We start from the raw sequence: 18,062 nt of genomic DNA, 5'->3' as shown, positions 1-18,062 counted from the left end.
TACATGCACATGAGACCAGCAAGGTCACCAGCAGGAAATACTGACCCAGAGGAAGGGACGCGCGTATGTGCAGCAAAAGATATATATTCCCTTTCTTGGTAATTCACTCTCCCCTCTGTGCCTGGTCCATTGCAGTCTCATTTTCTTATTCATATTGCACCTGTGCGCAAATCTTTTTGTTTTTCACATCCTTCATCTTGGAGGTTCTTCAAACATTTCTTCCATTTCTATATAATAGGGGCTGATGAGTAAAGATGGCGCCGGCCATCCAGTGCTCCTACCATATGACAGGGGCCGGCCAATGGCATGGATACCCTGTCACATGGTAAGGGCAAAGGGGCATCGGCGCCATTTTTTTTTTTAGAACAGCTGATGCCTGGGAACGGGAAATCTCTTCCCGAGGCCCCCCTGGATCTCTCCTCTCCCCGAGGCCCCCCTGGACCACCAGGTAATTTTAAAAGGTTTTGGGGGGTCGATTTAAAGGGTCGGGTGGGTTTTTTTTTTTAGTGGTGCGGGCCTCCCTTAAAAAAAAAAAAGGGTCGGGAGGGTGGGGGGGTCGATTTAAAGGGTCGGGTGGGTTTTTTTTTTTATCGGCGCAGGCCTCCCTTAAAAAAAAAGGGTCGGGAGGGTGGGGGGAGTCGATTTAAAGGGTCAGGTGGGTTTTTTTTTTTTTTAGCAGCGCGGGCCTCCCTTAAAAAAAAATTAGCGATGTGAATTGGAATCGGAAACGATTCCAATTCACATATCGTAACGATCAGATTTCCCCCCCCCCCCCCCAGCCGAATCTGATCGTTAAGACGATCTGGCACACGATTCACATCTCTACTGTCAAATGCGTTTTCAGCATCAAAACTACCATGAGGGAATCCAAATTATGCCAGAGAAAGCATTCCATGCAAGCTTTAATTTCCATACATTTAAGACTGCATATCTACACCAAAATCTGCTTGCTCATGGGACACCAGATCCCGCAAAACCTTAGACAAACGATCTGCCATAACCTTAGCTAAAAAAAATTTTCAACATTTAATATGATCCTGTAAGCAATGGGTCTTGGCCAGATTTAGGTAAAACTGTAATTATAACTTGTTGGCACCATAAGCTACATCCCTCTCTCCCCACTCCATCTCCAAGAAAGAGTAGAAAACTCGGCTGATGGGTAAATATAGATAATCTATTATCAATTTATAAAATTCCCCTGAAAGCCCATCTGGACCTGGGGCCTTGCATAATTTAGCCTACTTAATGGCCGAATAAATTTCAGCTTTAATGGAGCATTTAATAAGTGGTTCAGTTCTGAGGACAGTTGGGTAAACAGAGAGATTGAAAGTATGCTGAAATAGCTTTATCATCCTTGGGATCAGCCTTATATAGGGGGTATAATACTTTTAAAAGATTTGAGAGATATCCTTGTTCACAAGCAGTCCATCAATTTTCAGAGCCACTATACATTTGTGTCTGCCCAAGTTCTAGTGAGATTAGCTAATATTATAGCAGATTTATTACCAAATTTAAAAAATGTATTCATGTAATGCAATAAAATTATTTTTTTTATATATCAAAGTATTAAGCACTGCCTATGTCGCTTTAAGATGCAATTTATTTACCAGAGTAGAATGTTTCTCATATTTAATTTATCAATTTTTAAAGAGTTTTCCAATACTAGAATTTTTCTGGTTATTTCACTTCTCCTCCTTGCCACATAAACTATAATCTCCCTTCCCATTTCCCAAAATAATGGAGTTCGTTGATGGTAGGCATTTACCTCAGAAAATTCATAGCATTTTGATATCAAGTAATCTTTAAATTTCAGATCATGATACATACAAGTAGGAAATCTCTACCTCCTGCTCCAATCTGTTGCTATGAACCCTTCCAAGTGCATCCAAACTGGAGCACATTTTGAGATCTCTAAGGGCTCTGTGTCTGACGCAGCAACCTTTACAAAATGCTCTCTTGCAAGGAGCAAATAGTCTAACCTAGCTTGGGTAGAAACATGCGTGTAATCCTTCTTGGAGAGGTGAAAACATTTCCAAACATCCACGAGATCTAAATCATTATAAAGAAAAGGAATCCGCCTAGTAGAGTCTAGAGGATGATTTATTTTTGCAGGAGGACCTGTCTACTTTTACATCAGAGAGACAATTAAAATCATCACCAAATATCAATGGTAAATGTTTAAATTTGGATACCACACGCAGCAGTTTAGTCATAAACCTTTGGGGTAGATTTTTTAAAAACGTGTGCGCGTGTCCATATGCACGCTCTATCCAGCACACACACACGGACGCACGATTTTATAACATGCACGCGCTGGTGTACGCATGATATAAAATCGGTGGCAGCACGTGCAAGGGGGGGGGGGTGTGGATTTGTTCCATATTCGCGTGGCGACGCATAGGGGCCGTCCCCAGTTCCCTCCCAGTCCATTCCAATTAAGGAGCAGACTGGGATGGAACTTTCCTACCCCCTACCCTAACCACACACTATCCCTATCCTAGGGCCCTCCCCATTTTATTTATTTATTTATTTATTACTTTTTTCGCTCCTGCAAAGGAGCTGTAGTAAGTTGTGTGCGCCAGAACCCTGCCAGCGCGCGATCCCCCAGCACAGCGGCACATGACCGCTGTACCAGGCGCCTCTAGCCCCGCCCCCCACACCGTCCCTCTGCCGAGGCCAGGCTCACGCACGCACAACAGGGGTTACACGCACGCAGGCCATTAAAAATCCGGTCTTATGGCTGTAAATATTAGGAGCATAAACATTACATAGCAAAATGCTATGTAATGTTTACAAATGCTTACATTTGTAAACATTACATAGCTTACAAAGATGCTTACAAAGGATCACTTCAAGTACCTCCAGATGCTTACAAAGGATCACTTCCAGATGATTACAAAGGATCACTTCAAGTACCTCCAGCCAAGACTACCAGACACATCACGCTCAGAGATCGGGCATTCTCCACAGCCGGTCCAACATTATGGAACTCTATTCCCCCGGATCTTAGAATGGAACCCAACATCTCAACATTCAAGAAAAGACTCAAGACGTGGCTGTTCACGCAGGCCTTTCCTAACTCCAATTCCATCTAACTTCCTTCTTTCAACACGCTCCGCTAGCATTAGCGTTAATAGCCACCTCTTACAATGTTATTTATACTTATATATAACTATCTGATCTTCATTTCCCTTCTCATTCCAAGTTATTGTTTTCCTTGTTATTTGTAACTGCTTTTCTGCACTATTGTTTAAATGGTAAAGTTTATTATAATTACACCCCTGTTTCTTGTGAACCAGCATGATGGGACCACCGTCTTGAATGTTGGTATATAAAAAAGTTAAATAAATAAATAAATAAAATAAAATAGGTTTCCCAAATAAAGAGCCTTCAACCTAGTATAAACCTTCCTCCAGTAGCTTCCAAAACTGTACTTGACTGAAACGAGAGGGCTTTACTGATATAAATAGTCCTGCACCCATTGGTGATGTAATTTAAGGTGCTCCTCATCACTGCAACTCCAGTGTTAAATCTCCTCAGAAGTATGGGGCCAGATGGGATATATCTTAAGATATGGAATTCAGAGAGGTTGTGGGAGGAAATAGGAAAGATTTTGCAGGATTTAAAAGGGCAGATGTTATCCTTTATAAAAGTGGTAAATTGACAGTTAAGCTTCAATATAAAAAAAATGCAGTCATGGATTTGGGGCGATTAATTTGCACCAAGCAGAAGAGATGCCTTGGGGTAATCCTATCCAATGACCTTATGATAAGAAATAGTGCAACAGAGCCAGAGCAATCCTAAGGTGCATTGGAGGAGGTGTAAGGGGTGAGAGGACTTGTAAGGACGTTTTCTGCCAACAGGGAGCATCAGTGGACCTCATGGAGTATCTGCTGCTTTAAAAGTCTGATTGGTCCCCCCAGCTCTCTGTCATGTTCATGCTGTTCCTCTGTAGTCCCTGTTATATTCCAGAGCTTGGTCCTAGTTATGGTCCCGGTCTTTGTCCTAGATCCAGTCCTAATCACAGTCCTTATGTTATTGACTCTGGTCCCGTGTGTCCCTAATTCGAGACCCTGTGTTGGCCCCACACTTGGGCCATGTATTCTGCATCTTTGTTTTGTCTTGTTCTGTTCTTGTATTTCTGTCCGGTCCTAGTTTTGTGTTTCCTGATTCTTCTTTTGTCCAGTGGGCGCTTTTCTGATTCTGTAGTAGATCAGCCTGTCCTTATGGGTCCCTTTTAGTTCCTGGAGTGGGTGCTCCCCGTCTGTCCTGCCAGCCGCTAGCATTTGAGGGCTCAACCCAAGGGGAAGATAACAGGACTTTGGTTTCTGATGGTTCTCCAGCCTGCATCATCATTGTCCAGCCCGTTTCTGCTTCTGGGGGTCATACAACGGCAGTATGTCCTGACAACCAGTAGTAAAAGAGAGGTGATAATGCCTCTGTACAGATCGCTGGTGAGATCTTATCCAGAGTATTGTGTCTGGTTCTGGAGGCCTTACTGCCAAAAAGATATAGACAGATTGGAGGTGATCCAGAGAGATGATGAGGTTTGAGTACCTAAATATGTAGATCCTGGAGGTAAGGAGGGAGGGGTGAATAAGATAGACACAGTCAAATACCTCAAGGGCATAAATAATGATAAAACCTCAAATCTTTTTCGAATGAGAGGAACTTTAGAACAAGTAGTCTTGGAATGAGTCACTGAAGAGGTAGACTCAGCAGAAATCACGTTAGAAAATATTTCTAACATGGAAAGGGTGGTGGATACCTAGAGCAGCCTCCCAAGGAATTTGGTGAAGGCAAAAACAGTCATGAAATTCCAGAAGGCATGGGATAAACGCAGAGGATCCCTAATTGTGAAGCAGTAAAAGGAGAGACAGAACAACCATAGCTTATGTCACTGTACCAGCAAGTAATTTGCATAGAGTAAAATGGACCTTCCAGTCCCTTTCTATGCTTCTATGCACATCAGGTAAAAATGATGAGCTCAACGTGCAAATTTTTGCAGCTCACTAAGCATGCGCTACAAGCACAAGAAAGCAACTTACCAGTGTGAGGACTTCAAGGTCTTTCAGGTAGGTTCTCTCGGTTGTCGACACCTCTTTAGCAATGAAATAGGCTTTGTCAGTGGGAAACCTCTATAAGTTAGAAAATGAAATGAACCTATGAAATGAGTTTTCCAGTCACAGAAATTTGGTAGCAAAGCATCATTTGGATAATTACAAAAATATCTAACTCCATAGCTAAGAAGAATATAGTTTACCTGAACACTACAAACTCTTGCATATATCACATATGAGAAAAGCCTGGTTAACTCCTTGTGCTTTATTTTGATTTGAAAAAATACTAAGTACTTCTGATATCAAAAGAAAGGAAGATCACTGACTGTAAGAGTATCGTACCTATCAGCTATAGACTGTACTGTAGAGTAAAATCTTGAGTATACCCACAGTTTAATCATCATGCAGAATGTAAAAGAATTCTCTTCTTGTACAAGAGAAACAAGTAGAGCACAAATGAAATTATTTTGCTTTGTTGTTTTACCAAGTAAGCAGTTGATGGATGCCAACATTAATGGGAATTTTCCTTACTGTCAATTCATGTTCTATTACCTCTAAGACTAGAGTTGTCCAATCTTTTCACAAGAGGGGCCACAGTGAAAATGTTCTTAGTCAGGAGGGGCCAGCAAGCAATTTTCACAAAGATATTAATACCATAAAAACTGTATTGTTTTGAACAAATGTCACATTTATTAGTTTATTTTTTTGCTACACTGTTTCAATGAGATATCTAATGTGAGGGGGGAGAGGGGGGTTTGACCAAACTTTTGGACCCATGGATCCCTTCCTTCCATACAATTGGTAATTATTTATGTATCCTGGATTCCTGGCCTGAAAGTCTATTGCCAACTAATCATCTATTGATCTGGCATTTGCAAGGAGATCAGCATGCATGGAGGAAGACCTGAGCAATGGTGACATCTCCACCATATTATTATTGCCTTTGCCAGGTTCCTCTACAACCTGAACCAGAGACTGGACCAGATATGGGAACTAACTATACCTGAGTTTGTTCACCAGAACAAGTGGCTGCAGTAATAAGGAAGAAACTATAAGAAAATGCAAAAAGATATTAATGCCGTATTCCTGAATGCAGATAGATAGGGGTGCCCGGTGGAAGACCTGAAAATAGTGACGAGCATACAACAAATTGTATTCCATTGGGAATGAGAATTATGCCCCATCGTAACTTGCCCACCAATGGCTGCCACCCAAACTCTGAATCCGGCAAATGAAAAATGCATTCTGTGACATGGAAAAGATGGTTTTGTAAGATCGCTGAAGTTCTTCTCAACCTCCTCAATAAGACTGGAACTGCTATGTACGTGTATCCTAACAGATAGCTCGCTGACTGCAACGCCCACTGGACAAGAGTCTGCCGTCCTCATCCGCAAGAAACTGAATGCAGCAATCTTCCTAAATGGGAGAGCTATGGAAGCTCACCCATCACTTTGGAACCACAAACAAGCCTAGAACGGGTGCCTGAAGACTGGATGTCTATATGCAATGAATAACCTACCGACCAAAAGATCATGAATTTCATGCCCTAATGCCATAACCTATCTGATGAAGAAGAAAAGATGACATGCAGGGAAAAGCTGGAGATGGGGGATCCTGATCTGCTAATAATCATTCATTAGCTGAGAGAACAGAGGCCACCATTATCTAAAGAATTATTGGAAATGTTAATTTGGGGGAATGCATGTGGCAGAGTGGTAAACCTTATCAATGTTAAACTGCCATAAATGCATGAAAAGCAAAACCTTCACTGTCTTTTCACTACCACAATACCTGCATGATTAAACTGGAGATAAATAGACAGGCACTAGGGGATGCATCGGACTCATGATTAGTTCCACAGATAAGAGAGCTAAACAGGTAAAATACTCATACATAACTGGAAATCCCTGTTATTCTGACATCTAGAGAATGGTTGCCCAAAACCAAGAAATGACTTGCTGACCGAATATCACAATGCCGAGACTCAGACATGCAACGAGCTGCTTTAATAGGCAAGACAATAGGTGCGCCCCTGCTGCATATATGAGTTCTCCCTGGTTAATCAACATCCAGTTATAGGCCGAGCTGGGGAAAGGAGAAAAGCTTTGGGCTAAAAACATCATTGCCATTATCTAGGCTTATCAAAAGGTGGAACAGAAGCTGCCTCCTATTTCTACACCTCTTCCATGCATACAAAAATGACCAAAGGGAGGGCTTCGACTCAATCTCCCTAAAGGTGCAGTGCAAATTCAGTCGCAGCTCAGAGCAGCATAAAATGAACCTTGCAGCTTTGCTATATGAGCCCTCTCCTCCATACAAGATGGCGTCTCCCATCTCAGCTCACATGCACCTCTCTAAGATGGCCGCCTTGCCGCAGCAGAGGAAAGAAGAGCCCAACCAGCTTCCAGCTTTCAGCATTGCCCTGTTCAACTAATGAAGCAGGGTTGGGGGAACCACAGCGAAGGCCTCCCCCTCCGACCTCGCGCTCTCTTTATTCCATTTGGGACAAGTTTTGGAAGACGTTACCACGTTCCAAGAGAGACCTTATTTCCCGATATACGGACTATGAATCCACCAATGATACGAGGACTGCCTCTTAGCCCTGGTGGGGAGGGGACTGGATCCTGAGGGGAAGGGTGGGGTTGAGGGAGAGGGGTACGGGGAGTGGGAGTTGTGTATTTAGTCTTGTTCTTGTTTGCATTGGGACTTAAGTCAAAAAATTTCAATAAATTTCAATAAAGAAATGATGACAAAAAAAAAAAAGTATCAGAGCCTCACACAAGCCAGGATGCAACCCCATCTGGGACACTCACAGGCACTCACATGGGAAGCTTGCACTTACACCGTGGGGCAGGGACCCTTCCACCTGTTTGGTTCTGAAGTCCTTCAGTAGTTCCTGTCATTTCACACCACATGCTTGGCCCAGGCTGCCCTCTCTGCTTCAAGGCCACCACATGTACAGCCTCAGTAGCGGTATGCAGCTATGAAGATTGTTGGAACTAGGGCAGGCCCATGAGAGACAGCCAGAGACCCATCTCAATCTGACCCCGACCAGGGGAGTGGGGAGGCAGGTAGGCTGCAGAAGCTGTCACACTACTTCTCTGCTTTTCACCACCCCCAAGCCTGGGCTTAGAAGCTTTGTGCACCATAGGGGTGCCAACCAAAAGGATGCTGCAGGGGAAGAGAGCCCGCCCAAGCCACCCCCCTCTGCTGAACTTCTCCACCCTAACAATGAAGGAGGCATCTGGACCAAATTTCCCTGCCATAACAATAAAGGAGGTCTCCAGACCAGGGCATGGCCCACATGCCCGAACTGCTTAACAATGACAAGTATCCATCGGGACCAAAACTATCTCCCACCATGCTTGGCTAGTGGATTGTAGCACCCGAAGGCTGCCAGTTTTGCAAGCAGTGTCCTTGTCAATAGGGAAGGGACTGCAGTTAGAGACAGATGGAGCATCGATCCCCATATGGACACACGATCAGAGGACCTCCACTCTAGCTCACGAATCCAACTGGGGACATGCCGATGCTGCTGCAGATCTCCCTTTCTTTTGCCAGGTGGGCCCCTGTTCAGTAAAGGCTTGGAACAGGTACAGAGAATCCTTAGTGGTGGGGAAGTGAGGGTAAAGTTAGATCAAGCAGGGTTTGCTATGTAGTAGGTAGGAAAAATTGGCAAACTGGATAGGTTTGATGGTTGTAACGTACCATTAATTTAATGTCTAGATTTCATTCGTTTAAAATGCTGGAATCAGAACCTGAAGAGTTCAATGGATTGACATTCACAGTTCAACAGGATAATGTATTACTCTATTTGTACTCAGGTGTGTATTTATTCCTGAAGACATGGAAGTTTTCAAAGCCTCAGATAGATATTGTAATTAGAAATGATATTTTCCTGAGTACGTCAATAGATCCCTCTTTAGGGGACTTGAGTTAGAAAGTTTTGTTGAATATGAGTATTTTTATTACCTGTTTGTTATTCTTAACACGTCCTGACTTTTCTTCAATTGTATTGTCTATGCTGTTGTAAAAATCCTTTATAAATCATAAATGAAAAAAAGAAATGCTGCTTTGTTAACACAGCTCAACAATCAAGGACAGTATAAAGCTAATACCTTTCTTCTTACTTCTTCTTCATCATCTGTCCGGACACAGGCAGAGTCATTCAGCAACGGGCTAACCAGTGGGGAGGACTGTTTGACATCAGGGCTCAGGTTCGGAGACAAGGAGGAGTTTGGGCCTAGTGGTGCTCCTTGAGAATTGATTGACAGCTCTGAAAGGTGCGGACTGCCTGTCAGAGAATCTGTTAAAGCAAAACTATAATTAGATAATCAATTTACGAACTTTTTGTCAATGCAGAATTTAACGTTATCAGGTGCATCAAATTGGTATATAAACATAAAACACAAAAAGGTGGCAGATGTGAAAGACAATGGATTAGTTTTCTTCACACCTTTAAAATTTGATTTAAATGCAAGCACATCAGTAGTAAACTAAAGCTACTAAATACGTTCCACAAGCCAGTGCTAAAACTTTAAATTGCTTCGTTCATAGGGGCTATAGGAAACTATAAGCAATGCTGTTCAATATACGGCAACTAGGAATAAGAGGTGGTCTATGACAGCGCACTACTAAATAATAATTGAAAGAGACAAGCACTAGAAAACTACATTTCCAATTCTAAACACAACAGAAGGATGTATTATACCTTTTAATGTCAGTCCATGTTCCTCTGAATGTCTGGGATAGAAATTCTAGCATGCCTTCTATAGAGAAAGTTATTTTAAGTCTTAAGATACTCACAAGTATAATGCTCCGTTTCATGATATGGATTAAAACTGACAATTACTTACACTTATTAATAAGAGATGCACTCTTATTAATGATAAAATCAGCAATTTCACCATTTAACATCTACCCGGTGCAAAAATAGCTTGCAAAACCTCGTGCCTGATCAGTAAAGTCAAATTAAGGAACAAACCTGTGAAATGTTTGGACCCTGCTAAAGCTCCATTGCCGTTAAGACATTTGGAACAACATTGTTGTAATATACTACTTTTTTGTGCTGCTCACGACAGGCAGTTCAACACTTAAACCAATTGTAAAGTCACATATGAAGCTACACTACCATTGTGATATCTGAAAAGAAAACGTAACAAATATAAACTCGCCAGTTTGAATATATATTCTTCATTAAATTATTCTGTGCGCTGCTGGTTACTGTATATGGTGAAATATGGAAGGGGGCATTATAGCTACATTACAACATGTATGACAGTTATAAAGTGAAGTGGATCAACTTCATTGTAGCCAAGAGCACCTCATGTTTGTTTTTCTGCTGACAGATGTGATTAATTTAAGGCACACAAACAGCTGCACCATCTTAGGGTTGTAAGAGTCAGAAATAGGACTGTCAAGCTGAGTTAAAGGGGTATTATACTGAAATAATCTCTGTTTTCAAGCCATCACCTTTATCCAAATCAAATTACTCAAAATAAATATGATACAAATTTATCAGTTTTATTAACACTAGTACACAACTGTATACAATGTTTTGAAATGTAGTGGAACTCATCATAAGGAAACACAGTACAGAGACAGCAGGTTTATCAATACTAGACTACGTTATAAGTCACAAAGGAAAGGCATCACCACCTCAATCCTTCCAGATATAAATATATACCTGTCCTCTCATGGGACAGTAAACAGAACGGCTGCAAAGATGTGAGGGATTCTCGGATGCTACTGTTCATTCTGAACTTGATCAATATCCCTCTTTGTGGCTGAAAACGGACCTGATCAACTTGATATCAGTAGATACATTTTATTTATTTGTTTTCCCATTACACAGCTGATTGCAAGTGAAGTCACTTTTGTCAGTTTTTATTGGTTTTCCTGGAAGTCTTTTCTTAGTAAAACTGTACAAAAATAATGCAATTTTCTCTATGGTGATATTGTTTACAGTGTTTACATCTCTCTCCAACTCTTGCAATTGCTCATTTCCATTTTTTTTAAATTAATTTTAATTTAGAATAAAATAATATTTCAACATGACTTATGGCAGGTTGGAACATCTCACCCAAAAAGAAGTTATAAAACAAAAGACAATGTCATGAGGCAATGATGAAATGTTATGGCTAGGCTATTACTACTGAAAGATTATATGGAAAACTAATAAAAACTCCCATTGGTGATTCCACTGACCATTAACTGTATTGTTAAATAAAACCCAAAAGCTTTTTTTTTTTGTGTGCTAAAAAAGTGACATGGTTTTTTAAATCAACGCCAATCTGATACAGTGCATGAAAATCCTCTTATCAGACTATTTGATCAACTTGCTTTCAACAAGTGTGAAAAATATAAGCTTGATTATTGCAGAATTGAAATAGCCTTGCATTTCCAGCTATGACTGATAATTTGGTTGTATTCACTAATATAGAGAAAGGCTGTAAGCAAAATAAATATTCAGTGTATCTGCTTAAGGTTTACTGCAATTATGTTTTAATTAGCATTCTGTTCATCCTGTTCAACTCTAATCAAAGGCATTGATTCCGACAATACACAGATACTATCACTCATCAGACAAAGACTAAATTACCCTTATGGAACTAGCAGACGTACCCAACATTAAATCAACCACTAGAAATAATATTTTTCTAGTAGAGAAGTGTTCTCATGTCTCGGAAACAGATGTTCTATATTATTCATAGCATTGCTACAAAACTGAAGAATAGCTTAAGTCTGGGAAAAAAAATATCCAATAAACGAGAAACACACTCACTCAGAAATACAGGTACCCATTAAACTCCAGGTCAATGCATTTTAAAAACAGAGACCATTGACTAGACAGGGTTTCCAGCAAATTTCAGACATAGTGCTCTTTTAGGAGTCCAGTTGCATAAAATAATTTACTACTGTGCTCAGCATGAATGGAACTCTTGCTTCTGGGCGACTACACAATGAGTGTTTGGACTTCTCTCACAGTTCTCCTGATCATATGGTGGGTTATGCCAAGTTAAGACACACGGGGAATAATTTTCCTAAGGATTTATGTGTGTTTTATGCATGTAAATTGGCATTTGAAAATTTATCAGTTAGAGGAGGGGATGGGTGTGTGTGAAGGGAAAAGTATATATATTTCACTCGATTCTGTGCATATTTTTCCCGTCACTTGCATTAGGCATTCCAGTCGGCAGAGTTAGGGGTGGAGGAAACATTTACATGCATATTTTTGATATTTTAAGTATGCACATAAATGTACACACAAAATGTTACCCCTGCTTTGCATATATTGGGGACAGCTGGAATTTTCAATGCGGAGTTAATGCACATAAACCCGATTTGAAAATTCAGGGCTTTGCACCTATAGACTTTAGTCAAATGTGGACTTCTAACAATTACCCTCATTAACATCAGCTTTACTCAGACTCTGAATATACCATACTGCAAGTAACCGGGGAAGTAGTGCTACTCACATGGCACATGCATGTATTCCCAATCTAATTCATTATCTTCGATAAAGCATAGCTAAAGGACCATAATACATACACATCATGGACTAAACCTTGAGCAAGCAGAATACCAACATTTATTAAACAGAAAAGCACAGTAAAGACTCTATTTCTGTTAAAAATAGTAGTCAACAATACAGGCAAAAAACTTGCCCAGCATAAAAAAAACTAAAATTATCAAGACTTGCTCTGTGACCTGTCCTTAAAATGGAAGCATTGTATTGCAACAGATTTATTCTTGTCTGTTTTTATGGAGTGAATAAGAGGGAAAAGATTAAAAAATCTCCACACAATGTTTGCTTAAGACTTAGAAGTAAAGTCCAACCTCCAAGGTACTATTTTCTCAAGGTTTATTTTCATTCCATACTCTTGAAGACAGATACCTCTTTGATAAGAAGATAAAGAGGTGATAAAATGTAGTTTTAGTTCTACCAAGGCTGCCTACCTGACAGAATAAAAAAAGACACTATAGGGCTTTCTCCTTAATAAAAGGAGAGACTATTAAACTGCTTTTAATTAAAATAGACTAGTTGATATGCATCTTTACACTTTTTAAGGACAAAGGCACAAGAAAGCGGAGTTGCTTACCTGTAACAGGTGTTCTCTGAGTACAGCAGGATGTTAGACCTCACACATGTAGTTACCCTGCCCCCTAGGCAGAGTCCCTCAGTCCACGATATAGCTCATACAAGGAGAAACCAACTCCCAGGGGAGGTGGGTGGGTTTCATGGGGACTAACATCCTGCTGTCCTCAAAGAACACCTGTTACAGGTAAGCAACTCTGCTTTCTCTGAGGACAAGCAGGATGGTAGCCTTCGCACATGGATGATTCCCAAGCTATTGGCTGTCCGAGCAGGAGAAAGTGGGAAACTGCACAATGCTGAAAGCATCACCTCTCTCCCTTTCGCCTGTGAGGCAGCCAACCCACAAAGGGATCCAGGTAGAAAAAGAGTCGGGTTCTACAAAGAGAAACCATAGAAACGATTGAGACATAAAACCCCCATGTGTAGCAGAGGCGCGACGCGAGTGCCAGCAAGAAACATACTCCACATCATGGAAAACATTACAAGCAGGGTTTCAGATCAGTAAATCCTGACAACAGTAGGTCTAGAACCTCCTGGATTCAGGAAAAAGTCTAGAGATGTAAACAAGAGAAGGACTCCTGTATAAATATCACAGTTTCCTTTGGTGTTACAAGACAACCAAAAACCGAACTGGGGCTCGAGAGCTCCCCAGAAAGAAACCGTGGTCCACTGGCTTATGAAAGACAGACTGCACCTGCAGACGTGCGCCCCATGATTGGTGATAGGTACAATGGGCAGAAAAACCCAAGCAATGCTTGGAAGAATGATCAGCAACAACGGCAGGGTCTGTCACAGACCCTATGTGCCAAAGTACCAGACATAGCTGACCACGCAGGACAGCATCAGGAGTTTCAGGGGATGAAAGGCAATCCCTGAATGGGATCACTAGCCCAAACCCCCAAGCAGGGAGACTGCACCCTGTCAAGGGCAGAGCTATCCACCCTGTGTACAGGATAGTTCAGGTGAGCAGGAAGGCAGTATGGACAACCCAGGGAAATGAGAAAAGCTAAAGGCAGTACCGGTCAGAAAATATAGGAAGAGAATGGTTTATCTTTCCCTGCAGGGTATACACTAAGATATACCATGAATGCCCCAGCTTTTCTACCCCTCCCCTCGACATCCCAACTGGAAGTCAGAAGGCGTGAAGAACACAAGGAGGCAGACCGCTGGACTGCAGGGGTAAGAACAAGTCGCTAGGCTGTATATCTCAATCCCAAGTGAATAACTCTCTGCTGATTCCAGTAGCAAGTTACCCACCAAGATAAAGCGCTCAGTATGCTTGGAACAGCTGAAATTGAGAACAAATCCCCCAGGGAAGAAATCCAGAAGCACTCCACCAAGAGACAGGAAGCTAGAAGGCTATAAGTGCTAACCCCTGTCGAACAGGATTTCTTCAATGGCCTGGAAACCTTAAGGGTACCAGGGGAGGATCAGTGAGATCTTGGAAAAGACTGACCACAAGCCTGGCTTAGATATTAATAACTCATGCCATGATTACATATACTTCCCCCCCAAGGAAGCACACGGTCCAGTAAATAGAACAACCATTGCATGAACCAGGACTCCCCTGTCCACAGACAGGGTTATCCCTAAAATGGAGATATATAGCTTGCAAGTCATTGCAATAAAAAAGTAGCACCTCTGTTGTGGGGTTCCTTATCCCCCACCTCCCTCAGCCATGGCTATGGTGGTAGGTTGAAAGACATACTTACCAATTAGATGGACTACAATCCTCCTCACTTAGGTAGAGTCCTGCAGGCGAGAATGACTGGCAATAGTGGTCCTCCACGAAAAACGCCCATTGAGCTCAGCAGGTGAGTGCTGGATAGAAGAAGCCCCTAATCTTCACTGGGGAGCTACCCCAAAGAGGAGACTCCTAGTATGATGGGGAGATCGGATCTGGAATGGCTCCCTTATGAATGGCTCCCTTATGAACAATTTTGTATATAATGCTTACCATGTAAACACTCACGTTTCTGCTTATTTGCTTTGTTCTCCAGTTAGAAATTGTTTAACCTATCCTTTTTCTCTAACAACCAAGTTCCACATTCCCTGTTATAATGTAATTTCTTGCTTCCATTGTTAACTGGTTTTTTCCCCCTAGTTCATTGTAAACCGGTACGATAAGACCTGGTCTTGAGCATCGGTATATTAAAAGAATTTAAATAAATAAAATAAAATAAATAAATAAATGAACTAGACTTGTTGTGCCTTAGTATGACCTAAGGAGAGCACTCCCACCCGACGGGTTCTCAGATCTCATGAGGAACAGAGAACGACTGCCAGTCAGAAGCAGTGACATTCCTTTTCCGGGAAATGGAGAATAAGGAACAACCCTTGTAGGGGTGGACAATCAGGCATCCAGAGGGGGGCCCATTAGGGTCACCCTGGAAACCCAGTCATATCTCTTCTTGAAGGGTCAGGAAAGTAACAGGAATTGTAGCCTCATGATCCCGAAAAACCTAACTCTCCAAGTGAGAACTGAGTTACAGCCACTGATCACTGCGGTTCCGAAGCAACCAATCTGTCACTTGCAACCACCCTCAGATGGGGTAGGCCACCATGGTAATCAAAGGAGGGACCCCAGCAAATATGGTCCAATGACTTCCGCTGCTATCCTCTGGGCCTGGCCTAGAAGTAGATGCAATGATTCAAAAGAATCGAGGCTCCAGTTAGGCAATAAACCTGCAAGGAATGAGCCCTAGGGGCTTCCCCACAAAGGGGATTTGAAATACAGGAGGGGTCAAAAGACATATTCCTCTTCTGAGGAAAGAGAAGACTCCTGGTAGCCACTCCCATAGGGGTTAGACCAGGAAGGCAGTCTTAGGTCAATCCTGTAGCTTAGAGCACAATCTGTTGTGTTCGCCATGAGGGAAAAACACACACACACACCCATACAGTAAAGGGCAAGTGGATGAATAGTGCCCTCCTCTAGTAGTCATATAATGGTATCCCATCCTATGGATGGCGGCACACCTAAGAACCCAATCACCATGTGTGGGTAGAATCCCATGGCACAACACCACCTGTTAAAATCGTTGGCAGCACGCTGACAAAAAGTAATCACAGAGTGTGTGATGGTGCCTTCCTCACCAGTTGAAGAACAGACGAGGAGGCTGATACCTTTGATGCAACGATGGCAGGACCCTGGCACAGCTGTTACTGCACAGACAAGGAGAATGCTGCCTGCCAGTGTCCAAGGCCTTTGGAGTAGATGCCCTGCTATACCCGACCATGCATGCTGTGCTCCACTGTCACAATAACTCCCAATGGAGTGGATAGGAACAGTGTGAAGATGGCATCCGTAGTACCACTGGGGCTCTGATTATGGCATGGTAATGGGTGGCGTTCTATGGAGTCGTCCCCATGGTCAGCCCAGTTCCTAGGGGGGCCTTCGGAGTGAGGAAACTCACTCCAAGATGAGATTTGTGCAATGTTCTCTCCACCTAGCTTGTTGTTACCCAGGTAGAGAGTCCATCAAGCTAGGTGGAGAAAACATTGCACAAATCTCATCTTGGAGTGAGTTTCCTCACTCCGTAGGTCATCAAATCTTCACAAGAGACCACTGTTCTGTTCGTACGTCTCACATTGAATGTGAAAGTGGCCCCTAACCCCCTACACTAATACTTAATCCCCACCTCGAGTTACTAGGTGGGCCTCCCATAGGGATACAAATACCTGTCTAGGGAGGAGGCACTATAGCAAGGCTCGCTCTCTCTCTCTCTCTCTCTCTCTCTCTAAGCCTGCAGCATACTGAAATAGGCCTGTCCAGAAACATTGTGAACCGCGATATACTGGCAATGTAGTAGCCCAAATTGGGCTAATAATGCAACTTGCGATAACAGCCTTTCGCATAGCTGATATCACAATTTGCGATACACATGCTTATTAGCTTAAGTTACACCCCTTTTTGGTATCGCATGTGATACCAATGCGATATTGGAAAATGAGGCCCTTAGTACTGTTCAGTTTGGAGACGAGACGACTGAGGGGGGATATGATAGAGGACTACAAAATGATGAAAGGACATGAAAAAGTTAATGTAAATTGGTTATTTACTCTCTCAGATAATCGAAGGACCAGGGGGCACTCCATGAAGTTAGCAAGTAGCTCATTTAAAACAAATTGAAGAAAATTATTTTTCACTCAGCGCATAGTTAAACTCTGGAATTCATTGCCAGAGGACTGAAACTCTTTTACTCTCATTATCTGATAATATTCTTAGGGGTTTTGACAGTGGACAAAGTTATCTACTTGTTCTTTTAGATTTATCCGCCACTTTTGATATGGTGGATCACCAAATTCTTCTTGATAGATTACAAGACATAGGTATAACAGGTATCACTTTGAAATGTTTACTTCCTTTCTAGAAACCCGGTTTTTTACAGTAAAAATTAAAGAAGTTGTTTCTGAGAAAATCAGGTTAAAAACAGGAGTACCACAAGGCTCCGCATTGTCAGCGACAATATTTATTTACTACCACTGTGCCATCTTTTAACTGGTCTGAGCCTAAATTATTTTATCTATGCAGACGACATTCATATCTTATTTCCTATTGAAAATGGGATAGAGGCTACTTTTAAACTAGTGGACATGTATCTTATTATTAAACAACTTTTAACACAAATGAAATTGATTTTAAACCTAGAGAAATCTGTTTTTATGGTTTTAGACCGGAAAAACGTGAACGCAGAAAAGAAAGCTGTGACACTTAATGATATTACCAGTTATAAATTAGTAGATTTGACCAGGAATCTAGGATTAATTATAGACTATGAATTAAATTTTAAGGCTCTTATTTTGAAGAAAGTTAATGAGGGTTTTAGCAAGTTGATGACGCTAAAACGCTTGAAGCCTTATCTCTCTAGGGAAAACTTTAGAACAATTCTCCAAGCATTATTATT

The 18,062-nt window shown here is 41.8% G+C and overlaps 1 protein-coding gene across 3 annotated transcripts in view; it reads right to left on the bottom strand.

Annotated features, from left to right (window-relative positions):
• Nucleotides 1-18,062, bottom strand: part of FARP1 (FERM, ARH/RhoGEF and pleckstrin domain protein 1) — a 400,646-nt gene that overhangs the window by 41,450 nt on the left and 341,134 nt on the right. For all 3 annotated transcript variants that reach the window (XM_029604480.1, XM_029604479.1, XM_029604481.1), the window contains 2 exons: nt 9,179-9,366; nt 5,049-5,138 (listed from right to left, as the gene is read on the bottom strand). In XM_029604480.1, coding sequence (XP_029460340.1) covers nt 5,049-5,138; nt 9,179-9,366 — 278 coding nt within the window. The remainder of the gene's footprint in view (nt 1-5,048; nt 5,139-9,178; nt 9,367-18,062) is intronic.

This window comes from Rhinatrema bivittatum, chromosome 5, assembly GCF_901001135.1.
Source record: "Rhinatrema bivittatum chromosome 5, aRhiBiv1.1, whole genome shotgun sequence".
Lineage (NCBI taxonomy): Eukaryota > Metazoa > Chordata > Amphibia > Gymnophiona > Rhinatrematidae > Rhinatrema > Rhinatrema bivittatum.
The sequence above is the reverse complement of the archived record's forward strand: the minus strand, read 5'-3'. Positions and strand labels throughout refer to the sequence as shown.